The sequence below is a fragment of the Hemitrygon akajei genome, unplaced genomic scaffold, assembly GCF_048418815.1.
Source record: "Hemitrygon akajei unplaced genomic scaffold, sHemAka1.3 Scf000058, whole genome shotgun sequence".
In the NCBI taxonomy this organism is placed as follows: Eukaryota; Metazoa; Chordata; class Chondrichthyes; order Myliobatiformes; family Dasyatidae; genus Hemitrygon; species Hemitrygon akajei.
In genome coordinates, this window is record NW_027331944.1 from 2,445,302 (window position 1) to 2,462,713 (window position 17,412).

Sequence of the window (17,412 nt, forward strand, 5' to 3'; positions counted from 1 at the left end):
TTACCTGAGAGAGCCTCTGCTTAATTTGGTCCTTGTACCTCCTGCGCGGGGCACCACGATCTCTCTTGCCCTGAGAGAGTTCTCCGTAGAGTACTGCTTTTGGTAACCTGGAGTTATCCATGCGAGACATGTGGCCTGTCAGACGGTGGATCTGGCTGAGCAGCGAAGTGGCTTCAGGGCCTGGAAGTTGAACATATATAGCTGTGCATGTCTGTGTGATTATATGAAATATTAAACTAAATAAGTAGTGCAGAAATAGAAATTTAAAAAGAGATTACTGAAACACTATCGATGGGTTCAATATCCATTCGGAAACTGCATGGTAGAGGAGAAGTTGCTCCTGAATCGTTGAGTGTGCGCCTTACTCCGTTCCTCGTGAACCAGACGGTGATGCAGCCAGTTACAATGCTCTGCAAGTTACATCTGTAGAAATATTCAAGTGATGTTGGAAACTCCTGATGAAATATAGCCACTGTTGTGCCTTCTCTGTAGTTGCATCGATATATTTGGTCCAGGTTACATACTCGGAGATATTGACAGCCAGGAATTTGGAATTGCTCACTCTTTCCACATCAGATCCCTCTGTGAGGACTGGTGTGTCGTGTTCCCTGATCTCGCCTTTTCTGAAATCCACAATTAGCTCTACTGACATAGATGTCGACAAGGAAGCGTCGAGCCCCTGGCTCAGAGTTGGAGACCTCTTCCCAGAAACAGAAGGGATCATTGTAGCAATACAGGACAAGGTTGTTGACACATGTAGTTATCAATAATACAGAATAAATGACTGATAGTTCCAAGACGATATATGCTGAAAATTATAAGAGAAACTACAAACAATCCTACTTTACAAGATCCTGCAGTAGTTCAACTGAATCTCATTACTTGCACAAGCACAATAAAATGGCGGACAACATTCACAAAAACATTGCTTAAACTACAACTGATGAAAAACACCATAATTTACTAAACGTACAAGCCTCTTCCACTTTTAGAGTTAGAGTCCTTCATATCATACTGCGTCCGATCATTATTTCGGATAGGATAATACATGATCTGCGTTCGGATGTAATTTTACAGGATAAACAAGCAAAAGCAACTTTTTAAATATATATAGCTATTCCAAACACACATAACTTACAGAAATGAATTAGTAAAAAACAATACCAGAAATATGTTGAATTGAAAGGGCAAATTGAAAGACTTTGGAACACGAACAGGGTATTATTTATCCCAATCGTAATATCAATAACTGGTATCATCCTAAAGGCTTTACAAAATAGTATTAATAAATTAGGCCCACACGGCGATACTTGTGTAAATCTTTGAAAACCCATAACACTATACACCACGAGAATAGTCTGAAATCTCCTATCAACTGAGACATGAGTGTGCTAGGCTATGCCTGTACCTCAAGTTTTACCAGTTTAGGCTAAGATGATGATGATGATGATGATGATGATGATAATAATAATGACTTATTTATAAAGCACCTTTCATCCAGACGATGCCTGTTCAAACCTTTCACCTTCTACCTTATCGTCTGCCTGCACTGCATTTTCTCGGCAACTGAAACACTGTTTCCCTGAACTATTCTGTTCCATTTTTCCTTGTACAACCTCATTGCACCGATGTGATGTAATGATCTATTTGGATCGCATGCAGAAAAGTTTTCCATTTTACAGTGGCGCATGTCACAATAATAAAACAATTTACCGATTCGTTGTCAATGATACAGCGCCCCTTGGTTGATTAAGATTGTTATAACCGGGGGGGAGCGGGGGTGACAGTGCGGATGAGCTGCCACGACCTATTAAATGCTCCCAGCAGCGAGTAGCCTCTGTCCATCTCCTGGCCTTCACGTGCGGTTTAGCCACTAATCCCGGTATAAGCGTTTCTTCTGACAGGAGAAGGGGCAGAGGTGGGTTACTGGTGCCTTACAACCATTCCTGTCATTCCGATGGGTTATCGATTCGCAACGTCACTGTGATTCTCCCCCAGATGCTGCCCAACTTGAGTATTTCTCGCGTATTCTGCTCCAGTTTTGATGCAAGAGCAGTGGACACCTGTGACTCCCCAGTGTGCAGATTGGCCAAAATGCACAGTGTCCTGCTCTCCATAGTTCCACACCAGATCAACGTTAACATCGTCTGTTAATGAGGCAAACAATGCCTTAAATATAGTGAAATGTTGTTGTAACAGGAGTGCAGTCAGGATTGCAATAGGATATTCAAGATTCAAAAACTTTATTGTCGTTCCAACCGTACATCAGCTCTGCAGGGTAGAATGAGACAGAGTTTCCCAGGAGCAGTGCAATCATAACATAACAAACGCAACACTAAATAATAAACACAACAATAAGTAATAAAACACAACAGCCACATATCGCTTTAAATCAAGTTGTAAGTGTCCAGTCCAAGTTAAAAGTGTCCAAAGCAGAGTCCGATAGAGCAGCTATTTAGCAGTCTGACTGCCTGTGGGAGGAAGCTGTTTAGTAGCCTTGTGGTTTTAGTTTTGATGCTCCTGTAATGTTTACCTGATGGCAGAAGAACAAACAGTTCATGGAGAGGGTGTGAGGGGTTTTTAATGATGTACCGTGTCTTCTGGAGGCATCGACGTTGAAAGAGGTCTTGGAAGAAGGTAGGGATACCCCAATAACCTTCTCTGCTCCCCTAACCACCCCCTGCAAGGCTTTTTTGTCGGCAGCACTGCAGCTGGAGTACCAGGTTGTGATGCAAAAGGTCAGCATACTCTCAACCACGCCTCTGTAGAATGTAGTTAAGATGTTAGTGGGGAGTGATGCTTGTTTAAGCTTCCTCAGAAAGTGCAATCAGGGGAATGTTGACCTTTACAAATAACAAGAACCAGAAATTGAGGATTGGACATTTTCAGGGACATCCATTGCTGTCAATTCCGTGTCTGTGAACAGAATTTTACTTTCTGTCCTAATATCCATGGAAGCATTGAATTTATTCATGTAATCTCAAACACTGAAATACCGTTATAAAGTTCTTTGTCAGATGAGCCATTTAACGTTTTGAATATGTTCTCTGTTCCCATGGAAGATGTTCAACAGAAACACCAGGAGACTCTGCGGGCACAAACTGAAACACTGAGAGTGAACACGATCCTGATGACGGAGAAGGTGAAGGTTTTCCAGCTGGCTGATAGATACGCTGATCTCACGGTCATTTCTACTGTTCGAGATCGGAGACTGGTGGAACATGAGCTGCTGGCAAGAGGCAGAGACCATGAGGATTATAGAGAGAAACAGCTCCGCAGACAGCTGGAAAAAATCCGTACTGATCAGTTATTCCAGAGCAGCTTTTCCCGGAGTAAATCCAAATCTGGGAGATCAGCAGCAGTGGCCGGAGTCCCGGGGATCGGGAAAACAACGATGGTACAAAAGATTGTTTATGACTGGGCCATGGGGAAAATATACCAACAATTCCAGTTTGTCTTCAGTTTCAAATTCCGAGATTTAAACACCATTAATTGTAGAATAAACCTGAAGGAACTGATTCTGGATCAGTATCCTTACTTTGGGAATATCCTGAGAGAAGTCTGGAAGAACCCAGAGGGTTTACTGTTTATATTCGATGGTTTAGATGAATTCAAACACAAAATCGATTTTGCGGACAGTCGGAGAGATACAGAACCCAAGCACCAGTGCCCAGATCCCGAGTGGAAGTGTGAAGTGTCGGACATTGTGTACAGTTTAATCCAGGGCAAGCTGCTCCCAGGGTGTTCAGTGCTGGTGACCACCCGTCCCACTGCGTTACATTTATTGGAAAAGGCAGAGATCGCTGTCTGGGCTGAAATCCTGGGATTTGTTGATGAGGAACGGAAGGAATATTTCATCAGACATTTTGAAGATCAGACGGTGGCCGAAGCTGTTTTCAATTATGTGAAGGAGAACGAGATCCTGTACACCATGAGCTACAACCCCTCCTACTGCTGGATCCTCGCTCTGGCACTGGGCCCCTTCTTCACACAAAGAGTCAGGGACCCACAGAGAGCACCCAAGACCATCACCCAACTATATTCCTACTATATTTACAACATCCTGAAAAACCACGGCCGTGAGATTGAGACACCCAGTGATGTGTTACTCAGGGTTGGTCAGATGGCCTACAGAGGAGTGTTCGAGAAGAAGATTGTGTTTACAGATGGAGATTTGATCAACTACAATCTGCAGCCTTCCCAGTTCCTGTCCGGGTTCCTGATGGAGCTTTTGGAGAGAGAGGATTCTGCCCAGAGCGTGGTGTACACATTCCCACACCTCACCATCCAAGAGTTTGTAGCTGCAATCGCACAATTCCTGAATCCACATCCCGGGGATATCCTGAAATTCCTCACTGATGCCCACAACACGACAGATGGGCGATTTGAGGTATTTCTCCGTTTTGTTGCTGGTCTCTCCTCCCCAATGACAGCTCGGGGCCTGGTGGAGTTTCTGGGTCCATTTCCTCATGAAACAACCTGCCGGGTGATTGACTGGGTGAAGGAGGAGGTTAAACGTCAGAGTGGAAACAAGAGGAGTGAAGCTGGTAAAAGGGGGCTTCTGAACACATTGCACTACCTGTTTGAGTCTCAGAATTGTGGACTGGCTCAGGCCGCACTGGGATCTGTGAAAACACTTTCATTCCGTGGAATGACACTGACCCCGATTGACTGCGCGGTCCTGTCTCATGTCATCGGACTCTGTGATACAATAAAACACCTCGACCTGGAGGACTGCCACATTCAGTGTGAAGGAATCCAGCGGCTGGGACCCGGGCTGCACAAGTGCCAGGAGTTGAGGTAACTTGATTTATCTCTCACTCTGAACTGTGAAGCTGTTCTATTGTGCCATTTCAATGTAAAGGGATTTGGGTTAAACTGTGATAAATCAGATTGTGATGAACTGTGACAAATGCCCAGGGGATCGGTCAGTAATTCCCCAAGGACGGGAGGGTTCTGTGGTTCCTTGTGAAGGGATGTTGGAGACTTCATCAGATCAGTGAACAACGACCATTGGTTTAATGGTAGTAAATCACAGGAATGACTGTGTTTCCTGCTGCCTGTGACATGTCCATTGACAATGTTCCTTCTCACTGTTACTGACACCCAGACCGACACTGACTGCAGCAGGTGGGTCAGAGATTCACACCCCCTTCCCGGTGAGGGAAAAGAGACCGTCTGCAGACTGTCCCAGTGAGAAGGAAAGAAATACCATTGTGAGATTGTCCTCCCCTGCCCTTAATAGTGTGTGACTTTGCTCACTACCAGATACACAGAGAGCGAGGCCGCATCTCCTCTGGGTCTCTGTTCAGACCCAACACACGCGTACAACAATTTTCTGCATCCTCTCGTCTTGTAGGATTATCGTTTACCTTTGGAATCCTCCTGTGGGACCTCTTATCCCAATCCCCCTTCGATTCTTAGGGATCTCGTCCCCATCCACATTCCTCCTGTGGGCTCTCTATTACCCTTTCCTCATCCTCCAGTGGAATGTCTTTTCCACACCCCCCTTCCTGTGGGATCTCTCTCCCCCATTCCCCTTTCTCCTGTGGGTTCTCTCTCCTCCATCCCCCTTCCACCTGTGGGAACTCTCTTCCCCATCCCCCTTCCTCCTAATGGGATCTTCACTCCTAAATCCCGCTTCCTCCTGTGGGTGCTCTCTCCCCCATCACTCTTCCTCCAGTGGGATCTCTCTCCCCAATCCCCCTTCCTCCTGAGGGATCCCTCTTCTCCATCCCCTTTCCTCCTGTGGGATCTCTCGGCCCCATCCCCCTTCCTCTTGTGGGCTCACCCTTACCCATCCCCCTTCCTCCTGTGGGATCTCTCTCCTCCATCCCCCTTCCTCCTGTGGGGTCTTTCTCCCCCATCCCCCTTCCTCCTGTGGGATCTCTCTCCCCCATCCCCCTTCCTCCTGTGGGATCTCTCTCCCCCATCCCCCTTCCTACTGTGGGATCCCTCTTCTCCATCCCCTTTCCTCCTGTGGGATCTCTCTCCCCCATCCCCCTTCCTCCTGTGGTATCCCTCTTCTCCATCCCCTTTCCTCCTGTGGGATCTCTCTCCCCCATCCCCCTTCCTCCTATGGGAACTCTCTTCCCCATCCCCCTTCCTCCTGTGGGATCCCTCTTCTCCATTCCCTTTCCTCCTGTGGGATCTCTCTCCCCAATCCCCCTTCCTCCTGAGGGATCCCTCTTCTCCATCCCCTTTCCTCCTGTGGGATCTCTCTCCCCCATCCCCCTTCCTCCTATGGGAACTCTCTTCCCCATCCCCCTTCCTCCTGTGGGTACTCTCTCGCCCATCCCCCTTCCTCCTGTGGGATATCGCTCCAACATCCCCATTCCTCCTGTGGGATTTCTCTGCGCCGTCCCCCTTCCTCCTGTGGGACCTCTATTCTCCATCCCCCTTCCTCCTGTGGGATCTCTCTCCTCCATCCCCCTTTTTCCTGTGTGATCCATCTGCCCCATCCCCCTTCCTCTTGTGGGATCTCTCTTCCTCACCCCCCATCGTCTTGTGGGATCTCTCTCCTCCATCCCCCTTCCTCCTGTGGGGTCTCTCTCCCCCATCCCCCTTCCTCTTCTGGGATCTCTATCTCCCAACCCCATTCCGCCTGTTATCTCTCTCCCCCATCCCCCTTCCTCTTCTGGGATCTCTCTCACCCATCCCCCTTCCTCTTGTGGGATCTCTCTTCCCCATCCCCCTTCTTCCTGTGGGATCTCTCTTCCCCATCCCCCTTCCTCCTGTGGGATCTCTCTTCCCCATCCCCCTTCCTCCTGTGGGAACTCTCTCCCCCATCCCCTTTCCTCTGGTGGGATCTCCCTTCCCCATCCCCTTTCCTCTGGTGGGATCTCCCTTCCCCATCCCCCTTCCTCCTGTGGGCTCACCCTTCCCCATCCCCCTTACTCCTGTGGGAGCTCTCTCCTCCATCCCCCTTCCTCCTGTGGGGTCTCTCTCCCCCATCCCCCTTTCTCCTCTGGGATCACTCTCCACCATCCCCCTTCCTCCTGTGGGAACTCTCTCCCCCATCCCCTTTCCTCCGGTGGGATCTCTCTCACACATCCCCCTTCCTCTTGTGGGCTCACCCTTACCCATCCCCCTTCCTCCTGTGGGATCTCTCACCCCCATTCCCATTCCTCCTGTGGGATCTCTCTCCTCCATCCCCCTTCCTCCTGTGGGGTCTCTCTCCCCCATCCCCCTTCCTCCTGTGGGATCCCTCTTCTCCATCCCCTTTCCTCCTGTGGGATTTCTCTGCCCCGTCCCCCTTCCTCCTGTGGGACCTCTATTCTCCATCCCCCTTCCTCCTGTGGGATCTCTCTCCTCCATCCCCCTTTTTCCTGTGGGATCCGTCTGCCCCATCCCACTTCCTCTTGCGGGATCTCTCTTCCCCATCCCCCTTCCTCTTGTGGGATCTCTCTTCCCCATCCCCCATCCTCGTGGGATCTCTATCCTCCATCCCCCTTCCTCCTGTGGGGTCTCTCTCCCCATCCGCCTTCCTCCTGTAAGATCTCTCTCCCCCAATTCCTTTCCTCCTGTGGGATCTCTCTTTCGCATCCCCCATCCTCCTGTGGGATCCCTCTTCTCCATCCCCCTTCCTCCTGTGGGATCCCTCTTCTCCATTCCCCTTCTTCCTGTGGGATCTCTCTGCCACATCTCCCTACCTGCTGTGGGATCCCTCTTCTCCATCCCCCTTCCTCCTGTGGGATCACTCTCCCCATCCCCCTTCCTCCTGTGGGAACTCTCTTCCCCATCCCCCTTCCTCCTGTGGGTTCTCTCTTCCCCATTCCCCTTCCTCTTGTGGGATCTAACTCCCCCATCCGCATTTCTCCTGAGGGATCTCTCTTCCCCATCCCCCTTCCTCCTGTGGGTTCTCTCTCCTCCATCCCCCTTCCACCTGTGGGAACTCTCTTCCCCATCCCCCTTCCTCCTAATGGGATCTTCACTCCTAAATCCCACTTCCTCCTGTGGGTGCTCTCTCCCCCATCACTCTTCCTCCAGTGGGATCTCTATCCTCCATTCCCCTGCCTCCTGTGGGATCTCTCGGCCCCATCCCCCTTCCTCTTGTGGGCTCACCCTTACCCATCCCCCTTCCTCCTGTGGGATCTCTCTCCTCCATCCCCCTTCCTCCTGTGGGGTCTTTCTCCCCCATCCCCCTTCCTCCTGTGGGATCCCTCTTCTCCATCCCCTTTCCTCCTGTGGGATCTCTCTCCCCCATCCCCCTTCCTCCTGTGGTATCCCTCTTCTCCATCCCCTTTCCTCCTGTGGGATCTCTCTCCCCCATCCCCCTTCCTCCTATGGGAACTCTCTTCCCCATCCCCCTTCCTCCTGTGGGATCCCTCTTCTCCATTCCCTTTCCTCCTGTGGGATCTCTCTCCCCAATCCCCCTTCCTCCTGAGGGATCCCTCTTCTCCATCCCCTTTCCTCCTGTGGGATCTCTCTCCCCCATCCCCCTTCCTCCTATGGGAACTCTCTTCCCCATCCCCCTTCCTCCTGTGGGTACTCTCTCGCCCATCCCCCTTCCTCCTGTGGGATATCTCTCCAACATCCCCATTCCTCCTGTGGGATTTCTCTGCGCCGTCCCCCTTCCTCCTGTGGGACCTCTATTCTCCATCCCCCTTCCTCCTGTGGGATCTCTCTCCTCCATCCCCCTTTTTCCTGTGTGATCCATCTGCCCCATCCCCCTTCCTCTTGTGGGATCTCTCTTCCTCACCCCCCATCGTCTTGTGGGATCTCTCTCCTCCATCCCCCTTCCTCCTGTGGGGTCTCTCTCCCCCATCCCCCTTCCTCTTCTGGGATCTCTATCTCCCAACCCCATTCCGCCTGTTATCTCTCTCCCCCATCCCCCTTCCTCTTCTGGGATCTCTCTCACCCATCCCCCTTCCTCTTGTGGGATCTCTCTTCCCCATCCCCCTTCTTCCTGTGGGATCTCTCTTCCCCATCCCCCTTCCTCCTGTGGGATCTCTCTTCCCCATCCCCCTACCTCCTGTGGGAACTCTCTCCCCCATCCCCTTTCCTCTGGTGGGATCTCCCTTCCCCATCCCCCTTACTCCTGTGGGAGCTCTCTCCTCCATCCCCCTTCCTCCTGTGGGGTCTCTCTCCCCCATCCCCCTTTCTCCTGTGGGATCACTCTCCACCATCCCCCTTCCTCCTGTGGGAACTCTCTCCCCCATCCCCTTTCCTCCGGTGGGATCTCTCTCACACATCCCCCTTCCTCTTGTGGGCTCACCCTTACCCATCCCCCTTCCTCCTGTGGGATCTCTCAACCCCATTCCCATTCCTCCTGTGGGATCTCTCTCCTCCATCCCCCTTCCTCCTGTGGGGTCTCTCTCCCCCATCCCCCTTCCTCCTGTGGGATCCCTCTTCTCCATCCCCTTTCCTCCTGTGGGATTTCTCTGCCCCGTCCCCCTTCCTCCTGTGGGACCTCTATTCTCCATCCCCCTTCCTCCTGTGGGATCTCTCTCCTCCATCCCCCTTTTTCCTGTGGGATCCGTCTGCCCCATCCCACTTCCTCTTGCGGGATCTCTCTTCCCCATCCCCCTTCCTCTTGTGGGATCTCTCTTCCCCATCCCCCATCCTCGTGGGATCTCTATCCTCCATCCCCCTTCCTCCTGTGGGGTCTCTCTCCCCATCCCCCTTCCTCCTGTAAGATCTCTCTCCCCCAATTCCTTTCCTCCTGTGGGATCTCTCTTTCGCATCCCCCATCCTCCTGTGGGATCCCTCTTCTCCATCCCCCTTCCTCCTGTGGGATCCCTCTTCTCCATTCCCCTTCTTCCTGTGGGATCTCTCTGCCACATCTCCCTACCTGCTGTGGGATCCCTCTTCTCCATCCCCCTTCCTCCTGTGGGATCACTCTCCCCATCCCCCTTCCTCCTGTGGGAACTCTCTTCCCCATCCCCCTTCCTCCTGTGGGTTCTCTCTTCCCCATTCCCCTTCCTCTTGTGGGATCTAACTCCCCCATCCGCATTTCTCCTGAGGGATCTCTCTTCCCCATCCCCCTTCCTCCTGTGGGATCTCTCTCCCCCAGCCCCCTTCCTCCTGTGGGTTCTCTCTTCCCCATCCCCCTTCCTCCTGTGGGAACTCTCTCCCCCATCCCCTTTCCTCTGGTGGGATCTCCCTTCCCCATCCCCCTTCCTCCTGTGGGCTCACCCTTCCCCCATCCCCCTTACTCCTGTGGGAGCTCTCTCCTCCATCCCCCTTCCTCCTGTGGGGTCTCTCTCCCCCATCCCCCTTCCTCCTGTGGGATCTCTCTTCCCCATCCCCCTTCCTCTTGTGGGATTTGTCTTCCCCATCCCCCTTCCTCTTGTGGGATCTGTCTTCCCCATCCCCCTTCCTCTTGTGGGATCTCTCTCCCCCATCCCCCTTCCTCCTGTGGGATCTCTCTCCCCCATCCCCCTTCCTCCTGTGGGTTCTCTCTTCCCCATTCCCCTTCCTCTTGTGGGATCTCTCTCCCCCATCCCCCTTTCTCCTGTGGGTTCTCTCTCCCCATTCCCCATCCTCCTGTGGGATCCCTCTTCTCCATCCCCTTCCTCCTGAGGGATCTCTCTCCCCAATCCCTCTTACTCATGTGGTATCTCTCTGCCCCATCCCCCTTCCTCCTGTGGGATCTCTCTCCCACATCCCCCTTCCTCCACAGGGATCTCTCTCCCCCTTCCTCCTGTGGGTTCTCTCTTCCCCATTCCCCTTCCTCTTGTGGGATCTCTCTCCCCCATCCGCCTTTCTCCTGTGGGATCTCTCTTCCCCATCCCCCTTCCTCCTGTGGGATCTCTCTCCCCCAGCCCCCTTCCTCCTGTGGGTTCTCTCTTCCCCATTCCCCTACCTCTTGTGGGATCCCTCTTCCCCATCCCCCATCCTCCTATGGGAACTCTCTTCCACATCCCCCTTCCTCTTGTGGGATCTCTCTTCCCCATCCCCCTTCCTCCTGCGGGATCTCTCTACCCCGTCCCCCTTCCTCCTGTGGGATCTCTCTCCCCCATCCCCCTTCCTCCTCTGGGATCTCTCTTCCCCATCACCCTTCCTCTTGTGGGATTTGTCTTCCCCATCCCCCTTCCTCTTGTGGGATCTGTCTTCCCCATCCCCCTTCCTCTTGTGGGATCTCTCTCCCCCATCCCCCTTCCTCTTGTGGGATCACTCTTCCCCATCCCCCTTCCTCCTGCGCTATCTCTCTACCCCGTCCCCCTTCCTCCTGTGGGACCTCTATTCTCAATTCCCCTTCCTCTTGTGGCATCTCTCTCCTCCATCCCCCTTCCTCTTGTGGGATCTCTCTTCCCCATCCCCCTTCCTCCTGTGGGATCTCTCTCCACCATCCCCCTTCCTCCTGTGGGACCTCTATTCTCCATCCCCCTTCCTCCTGTGGGATCTCTCTCCTCCATCCCCCTTCCTCTTGTGGGATCTCTCTTCCCCAACCCCCTTCCTCCTGTGGGATCTCTCTCCCCCATCCCCCTTCCTCTTGTGGGATTTCTCTTCACTATCCCCCTTTCTCTTGTGGGATCTCTCTTCCACATCCGCTTCCTTCTGTGTCTTTCCATCCTTTACCTTAGGAGATGCCTCTTCCTCCATCTCCCATCGACATTCCCCGATTCTCAAATCTTCCTCACTGTTTGACTTTCTCCCCTTTACCTCTGCCCGTTCCGACTGTCTCATGTCAGGAACACTTTTCTAACCATCAGGGAATGAGAGAGATTATGTGGAGTTTACAGGGTCACACCGACAGACGAAATTACTGACATTTGGTGAATTCATTGGAGCTGGGGTGTGAGGGACATTGACAGTGATGGAAACTACGATTAGTGAATTAATAAAGGGTTTAATGTTCCCTGAAATATTCGAGTGAGAGTAATGCCCTCAGAGCCATGGTTTTAATCACTATGTTCATCAATCTGTCTGTTTGTGTTTAGACTGAACTTTAATAAACTGGGAGATTCAGGAGTGAAACTGGTGTCTGCGGCTCTGAGGAACCCGGAGTGTAAAATACAGAAACTGGGGTAAGTACCAGACTGTGGGAGATTGTGTTTACAGTCACTGGGTGTCTGACACTGAACATTAATGTGATCAGTAATTGTGTTACTGATAAACACTGGGGATTTGTACCGTCTCCTGTCTCTCTGTGTCCTTCACCCTCACTCTCTCTCATCTCCAGGCTGTGGGATGTCGGTCTCACAGATTCTGGTGCCGAGGATCTCGTCTCCGCTCTCAGTACAAACCCATCACTGACGGGGCTGAACCTGATATCAAACTCGCTGACAGACTAGCCTTATAATCTTCCAGATTCATATCATTACCTAGTTTTTGAACCTTTTGGAAGCTCTTCTTTTCTTCTTGACTAGATTTACAACCATTTCTTTGGTCCGTTTCCCTGAGGACATCAATTTCCAATTTATGCTTACAAGTTCCAGCCTGATAGGTTCATAGTTCTCCTTATTCCAATTAGAGGTTTCCCTAACTTGCCTGTTCCTATCCCTCTCTAATGCTATGGTAAAAGAGATAGAATTGTGATCACAGTCTCCAAAATGCTCTCCCACTGAGAGACCTGACACCTGACCAGGTTCATTTCCCAACACCAGATCAAGTACAGCCTCTTCTCTTGTAGGCTTATCTACATATTGTGTCAGGAAACCTTCCTGAACACACCTAACAAACTCCACCCCATCAAAACCCTTCACTCTAGGGAGATGCCAATCAATATTTGGGAAATTAAAATCTCCCACTTCAACAACCCTGTTATTTTTACTCCTTTCCAGAATCTGTCTCCCTATCTGCTCCTCGATGTCCCTGTTACTGTTGGGAGGTGTATACAAAACACCCAGTCGAGTTATTGACCCCTTCCTGTTCCTAACCTCCACCCACAGAGACTCCACAGACAATCCCTCCATGACGTCCTCCTTTTCTACATCCGTGAGACTATCTCTGATCAACAATTCCACGCCCCCACCTCTGTGGCCTCCCTCCCTGTCCTTTCTGAAACATCTAAAGCCTGGCACTCGAAATAAACATTCCTGTCCCTGCACCATCCAAGTCTCTGTAATGGCCACCACATCATATCTCCAAGTACTGATCCACGCTCTAAGCTCATCCGCTTTGTTCACAACACTCCTTGCATTAAAATAGACACACCTCAAACCATCGGTCTGAGAGCGTCCCTTCTCTATCACCTGCCTATCCTCCCTCTCGCGCTGTCTCCAAATTTTCTCTATTTGTGAGCCAATCTCCCTTTCCGCCATCACTTCATTTCAGTTCCCACCCCCTCCCAGCAATTCTAGTTTAAATTCTCCCCGATAGCCTTAGCAAACCAGGATATCGGTTTCCCTGGCATTCAAGTGCAACCCGTCCTTTTTGTGCAGGTCACAGCTGCTCTAAAGGATGTCCCAGTGATCCAGAAATCTGAATCCCTACCTCCTGCTCCAATCCCTCAGCCGCGCATTCATCCTCCGCCTCATTCTATTCCTGTACTCACTGTCGCGTGGCACAGGCAGTAATCCCGAGATTACTACTTTTGCTGGTTCTGCTTCTCAACTTCCTTCCTAACTCCCTGTAGTCTGTTTTCAGGACCTCTTCCCTTTTCCTACCTATGTCACTGGTACCAATATGTACCACGACCTCTGGCTGTTCTCCCTCCCACTGCAGGATATCTTGGACGTGTTCTGAAACATCCCGGACCCTGGCACCTGGGAGGCAAATGACCATCCGCGTTTCTTTCCTGCGTCCACAGAATCATCTCTCTGGCCCTCAAACGACAGAGTCACCTATCACTACTGTCTTCCTCTTCCTTTCCCTGCCCTTCTGAGCCACAGGGCCACTGTTGCCTCCACCAGGTAGGCTGTCCCCACCCCTCTCCAGCAGTACTTGAACAGGGGTACTTATCGTCAAGGGGAATAGCCACAGGGGTACTCTCTAGTACCTGCTTCTTGCCCTTCCCTCTCCTGACTGTGACCCACTTCTTCAGTCTCCCGTGGCCCCGGTGTGACCACCTGCCTGTAACTCCTCTCTATCACCTCCTCGCTCTCCCTGACCAGACCAAGTTCATCGAGCTGCATCTCCAGTTCCCTAACTCGGTCCCTCAGGAGCTGCAGCTCGACACACCGGGTGCAGATGTTGCCGTCCGGGAGGCTGGGAGTCTCCAGGATCTCCCACATCTGACACCGAGCACAGAAAACCAGCCTCACACACATACTCTCTGCCTGTACTGTAAACAGATAACCTACCTCGCCGAAGCCCCGTTGAGCCAAAACCTTCCTACTCTGTCTCCCGCTCCTCTGAAGCTCGCTCTGTAAATCTGTCTTCCTTTTAAACTCTTCTCGCTCTTCTCACTGGCCGACTTGCGCAGTCGTGCTGAAGAAAAAAATCAGTAATTGTGTTATTGATAAACACTGGGGATTTGTACCGTCTCCTGTCTCTCTGTGTCCTTCACCCTCACTCTCTCTCATCTCCAGGCTGAGGGATGTCGGTCTCACAGATTCTGGTGCCGAGGATCTCGCCTCCGCTCTCAGTACAAACCCATCACTGACGGAGCTGGACCTGAGTCATAATAAACTGGGAGATTCAGGAGTGAAACTGGTGTCTGCGGCTCTGAGGAACCCGGAGTGTAAAATACAGAAACTGGAGTAAGTACCAGACTGTGGGAGATTGTGTTTACAGTCACTGGGTGTCTGACACTGAACATTAATGTGATCAGTAATTGTGTTACTGATAAACACTGGGGATTTGTACCGTCTCCTGTCTCTCTGTCTCCTTCACCCTCACTCTCTCTCATCTCCAGGCTGAACAAGGTCTGTCTCACAGATTCTGGTGCCGAGGATCTCGTCTCCGCTCTCAGTACAAAACCATCACTGACGGTTCTGGACCTCAGACACAACTCCCTGACAAACCGATCTGTCCCCGCTCTCCGCCGCCTCATACTGACCCTCCCGAGTCTGAAGTGGATCCAGTGAGTGTTTGTGTTAATGTTCAATGTGATAAAATATCAGCGGATCCGCAGGTTTTCTGGTGATATTTGTCTGTGAGTGTTGTTGAAACATTAACCCCGGTCCCCTGTTACTGACACTGTTGTGTAATCTGTTTATTTCATCTTTATTCTCTCATCTGTTTCAGGCTGGTGGGGAATGGGTTCAGTTGGACCGGGGGGAAGCAACTGAGATCTCTGCAGGAACCCAGACCCCGACTGAGAGTGTATCTGTGAATATCTGAATGTGTGAACATCCCCGCCCGCGGGATGGGGACATTTGGCCGACTCCCTGCCCTCCCCTTTAACTCCCGACCTTACCTTTAACGGCCGCGCGCCGGGGCTGATTCCCAACGGTTTTAACGGAACCGGCTCGGGCCTCGCGCTGTGCTCGTCGCTGGAAGCAGTCCCGCAGTGACGTGTTTCCGCCTGCTGTCCGGCGGGGCAGCTTCCGCCGGATGTGCGTGTTCGAGACTCCCCACGTGACACCCCGGGGAATTACCCGGACAGGAAGAGCCCGGGGGTCCGGGGCTCAGTCTGGGACACCGGTGTCCCGGGGTGGGGTGGGGGGGGGGATGATCCCGGGAGAGAATCCTTTTGCTCCCTTTGCTGAGGACGGTGCATTCGGCAGCCTGGCCGATATAATGATGTTAAATGGACAAATCCCTCGGCAGTGACCCTGGATCTGCAGCGATCCCGGACACGGCCCTGAAGTGTGATTTTATAATCATCGGTTCCCCGATGCAGAGTGACCGTGAGAAACGGGACTGATTATTCAACCGGTCACTCCTTGTCGCCGGTCATTTAATTGTGTGTGACTGTGAGCAGATTATTTCTTCCCACACGTTAGCAGCTCACACATTGTTTCATTTATATTTCTCATAAAAAATCAATAAACCGCTGTATCTTCCTGTCTTGTGTCGGACTCGAGTTTTATTTGAGGTTTCTGTTGCCCTCCACACCCTGTGCACTGCAACAGCGGGTCGGAGCTCCTCACACTGACACAGTAGCGTCTCAGCTCCAGGCTGAGGGAGGTCGGACAAGCAGAGTCTCGGAGCCCAGGATCTCATCTCCACCAAAGCCCATTCCTGGCTAATTGACCCCCGCCTGTCCCCCGCAGTTAAAATCGACGTGAATCCACTGAGGTCCCGAGTACGAGAGTGATGGGGGGGTGGAAAACCGGCGTCAGACACAGAATGAATCTCCCTCTACACCGTCCCACCACACACTCCCGGGGTCAGACACAGGGTGAATCTCCCTCCACACCGTCCCATCACACACTCCCGGGGTCAGACACAGAGTGAATCTCCCTCCGCACCGTCCCGTCACACACTCCCGGGGTCAGACACAGAGTGAATCTCCCTCCGCACCGTCCCATCACACACTCCCGGGGTCAGACACAGAGTGAATCTTCCTCCACACCGTCCCATCACACACACCCGGGGTCAAGACACAGAGTGAATCTCTCTCCAAACCGTCCCATCACCCACTCTCGGGTTCAGACACAGAGTGAATCTCCCTCCAGACCGTCCCATCACACATTCCCGGGGTCAGACACAGAGTGATTCTCCCTCCACACCGTCCCATCGCACACTCCCGGGGTCAGACACAGAGTGAATCTCCCTCCACACCGTCCCATCACAAACTACCGGGGTCAGACACAAAGTGAAGCTCCCTCCACACCGTCCCATCACACACTCCCGGGGTCAGACACAGGGTGAATCTCCCTCCACACCGCCCCATCACACTCTCCCGGGGTCAGACACAGAGTGAATCACTCTCCACACCGTCCCATCACACACTCTCGGGTTCAGACACAGAGTGAATCTCCCTCCAGACCGTCCCATCACAGACTCCCGGGTTCAGACACAGAGTGAATCTCCCTCCACACCGTCCCATCACTCACTCCCGGGGTCAGACACAGAGTGAATCTCCCTCCACACTGTCCAATCACACGCTCCCGGGGTCAGACACAGAGTGAATCTCACTCCACACAGTCCCATCACACACTCCCGGGGTCAGACACAGAGTGAATCTCCCTCCACACCGTCCCATCACACACTCCCGGGGTCAGACACAGAGCGAATCTCCATCCACACCGTCCCATCACACACTCCCGGGGTCAGACACAGAGTGAATCACTCTCCACACCGTCCCATCACACACTCTCGGGTTCAGACACAGAGTGAATCTCCCTCTACACATTCCCGTCACACACTCCCGGGGTCAGAGACAGAATGGAGCTGTTCTGATTGCGCTGAGAGAAATCGGGGAAAAACTGCTTTATGAAGCTCTTGAATTACTTGGAAATTGGTTTGAAACGACTCTAGAACATCTAAGTGAGCAGCCGGTTTAGAGTGGAAGCTTCGTTTGGAGTTTTTCTGCCAGTTTGGATGGGGTTCGTTGACGGCTTCGAACTGCGTAGCACCCAGCTGTGGCCGCCGGCAACTCGCTGGGAAGCCGGGTCGCTCTAAAAACCGGAGACA

General features: G+C 52.2%; 1 protein-coding gene across 1 annotated transcript; it reads left to right on the forward strand.

The window, feature by feature from the left end:
- The first annotated feature begins 4,123 nt into the window (after positions 1-4,123).
- Positions 4,124-15,786, forward strand: LOC140721616 (NACHT, LRR and PYD domains-containing protein 3-like). The gene is made up of 5 exons (XM_073036428.1): positions 4,124-4,800; positions 11,886-11,972; positions 14,418-14,588; positions 14,744-14,911; positions 15,076-15,786. The coding sequence occupies exons 1-5, from the start codon at positions 4,124-4,126 to the stop codon at positions 15,161-15,163; spliced, it is 1,191 nt and encodes a 396-aa protein (XP_072892529.1). The 3' UTR covers positions 15,164-15,786.
- The last annotated feature ends 1,626 nt before the right edge of the window (positions 15,787-17,412 follow it).

What these genes read in the sequence shown, in the direction of transcription:
- LOC140721616 (XM_073036428.1), top strand. Translation starts at nt 4,124, where the DNA reads ATGGCCTACAGAGGAGTGTTCGAGAAGAAGATTGTGTTTACAGATGGA. An exon ending in TGTAAAATACAGAAACTGGA is followed by an intron (nt 14,589 to 14,743) that starts GTAAGTACCAGA and finishes TCTCATCTCCAG; the next exon opens with GCTGAACAAGGTCTGTCTCA. An exon ending in CCGAGTCTGAAGTGGATCCA is followed by an intron (nt 14,912 to 15,075) that starts GTGAGTGTTTGT and finishes CATCTGTTTCAG; the next exon opens with GCTGGTGGGGAATGGGTTCA.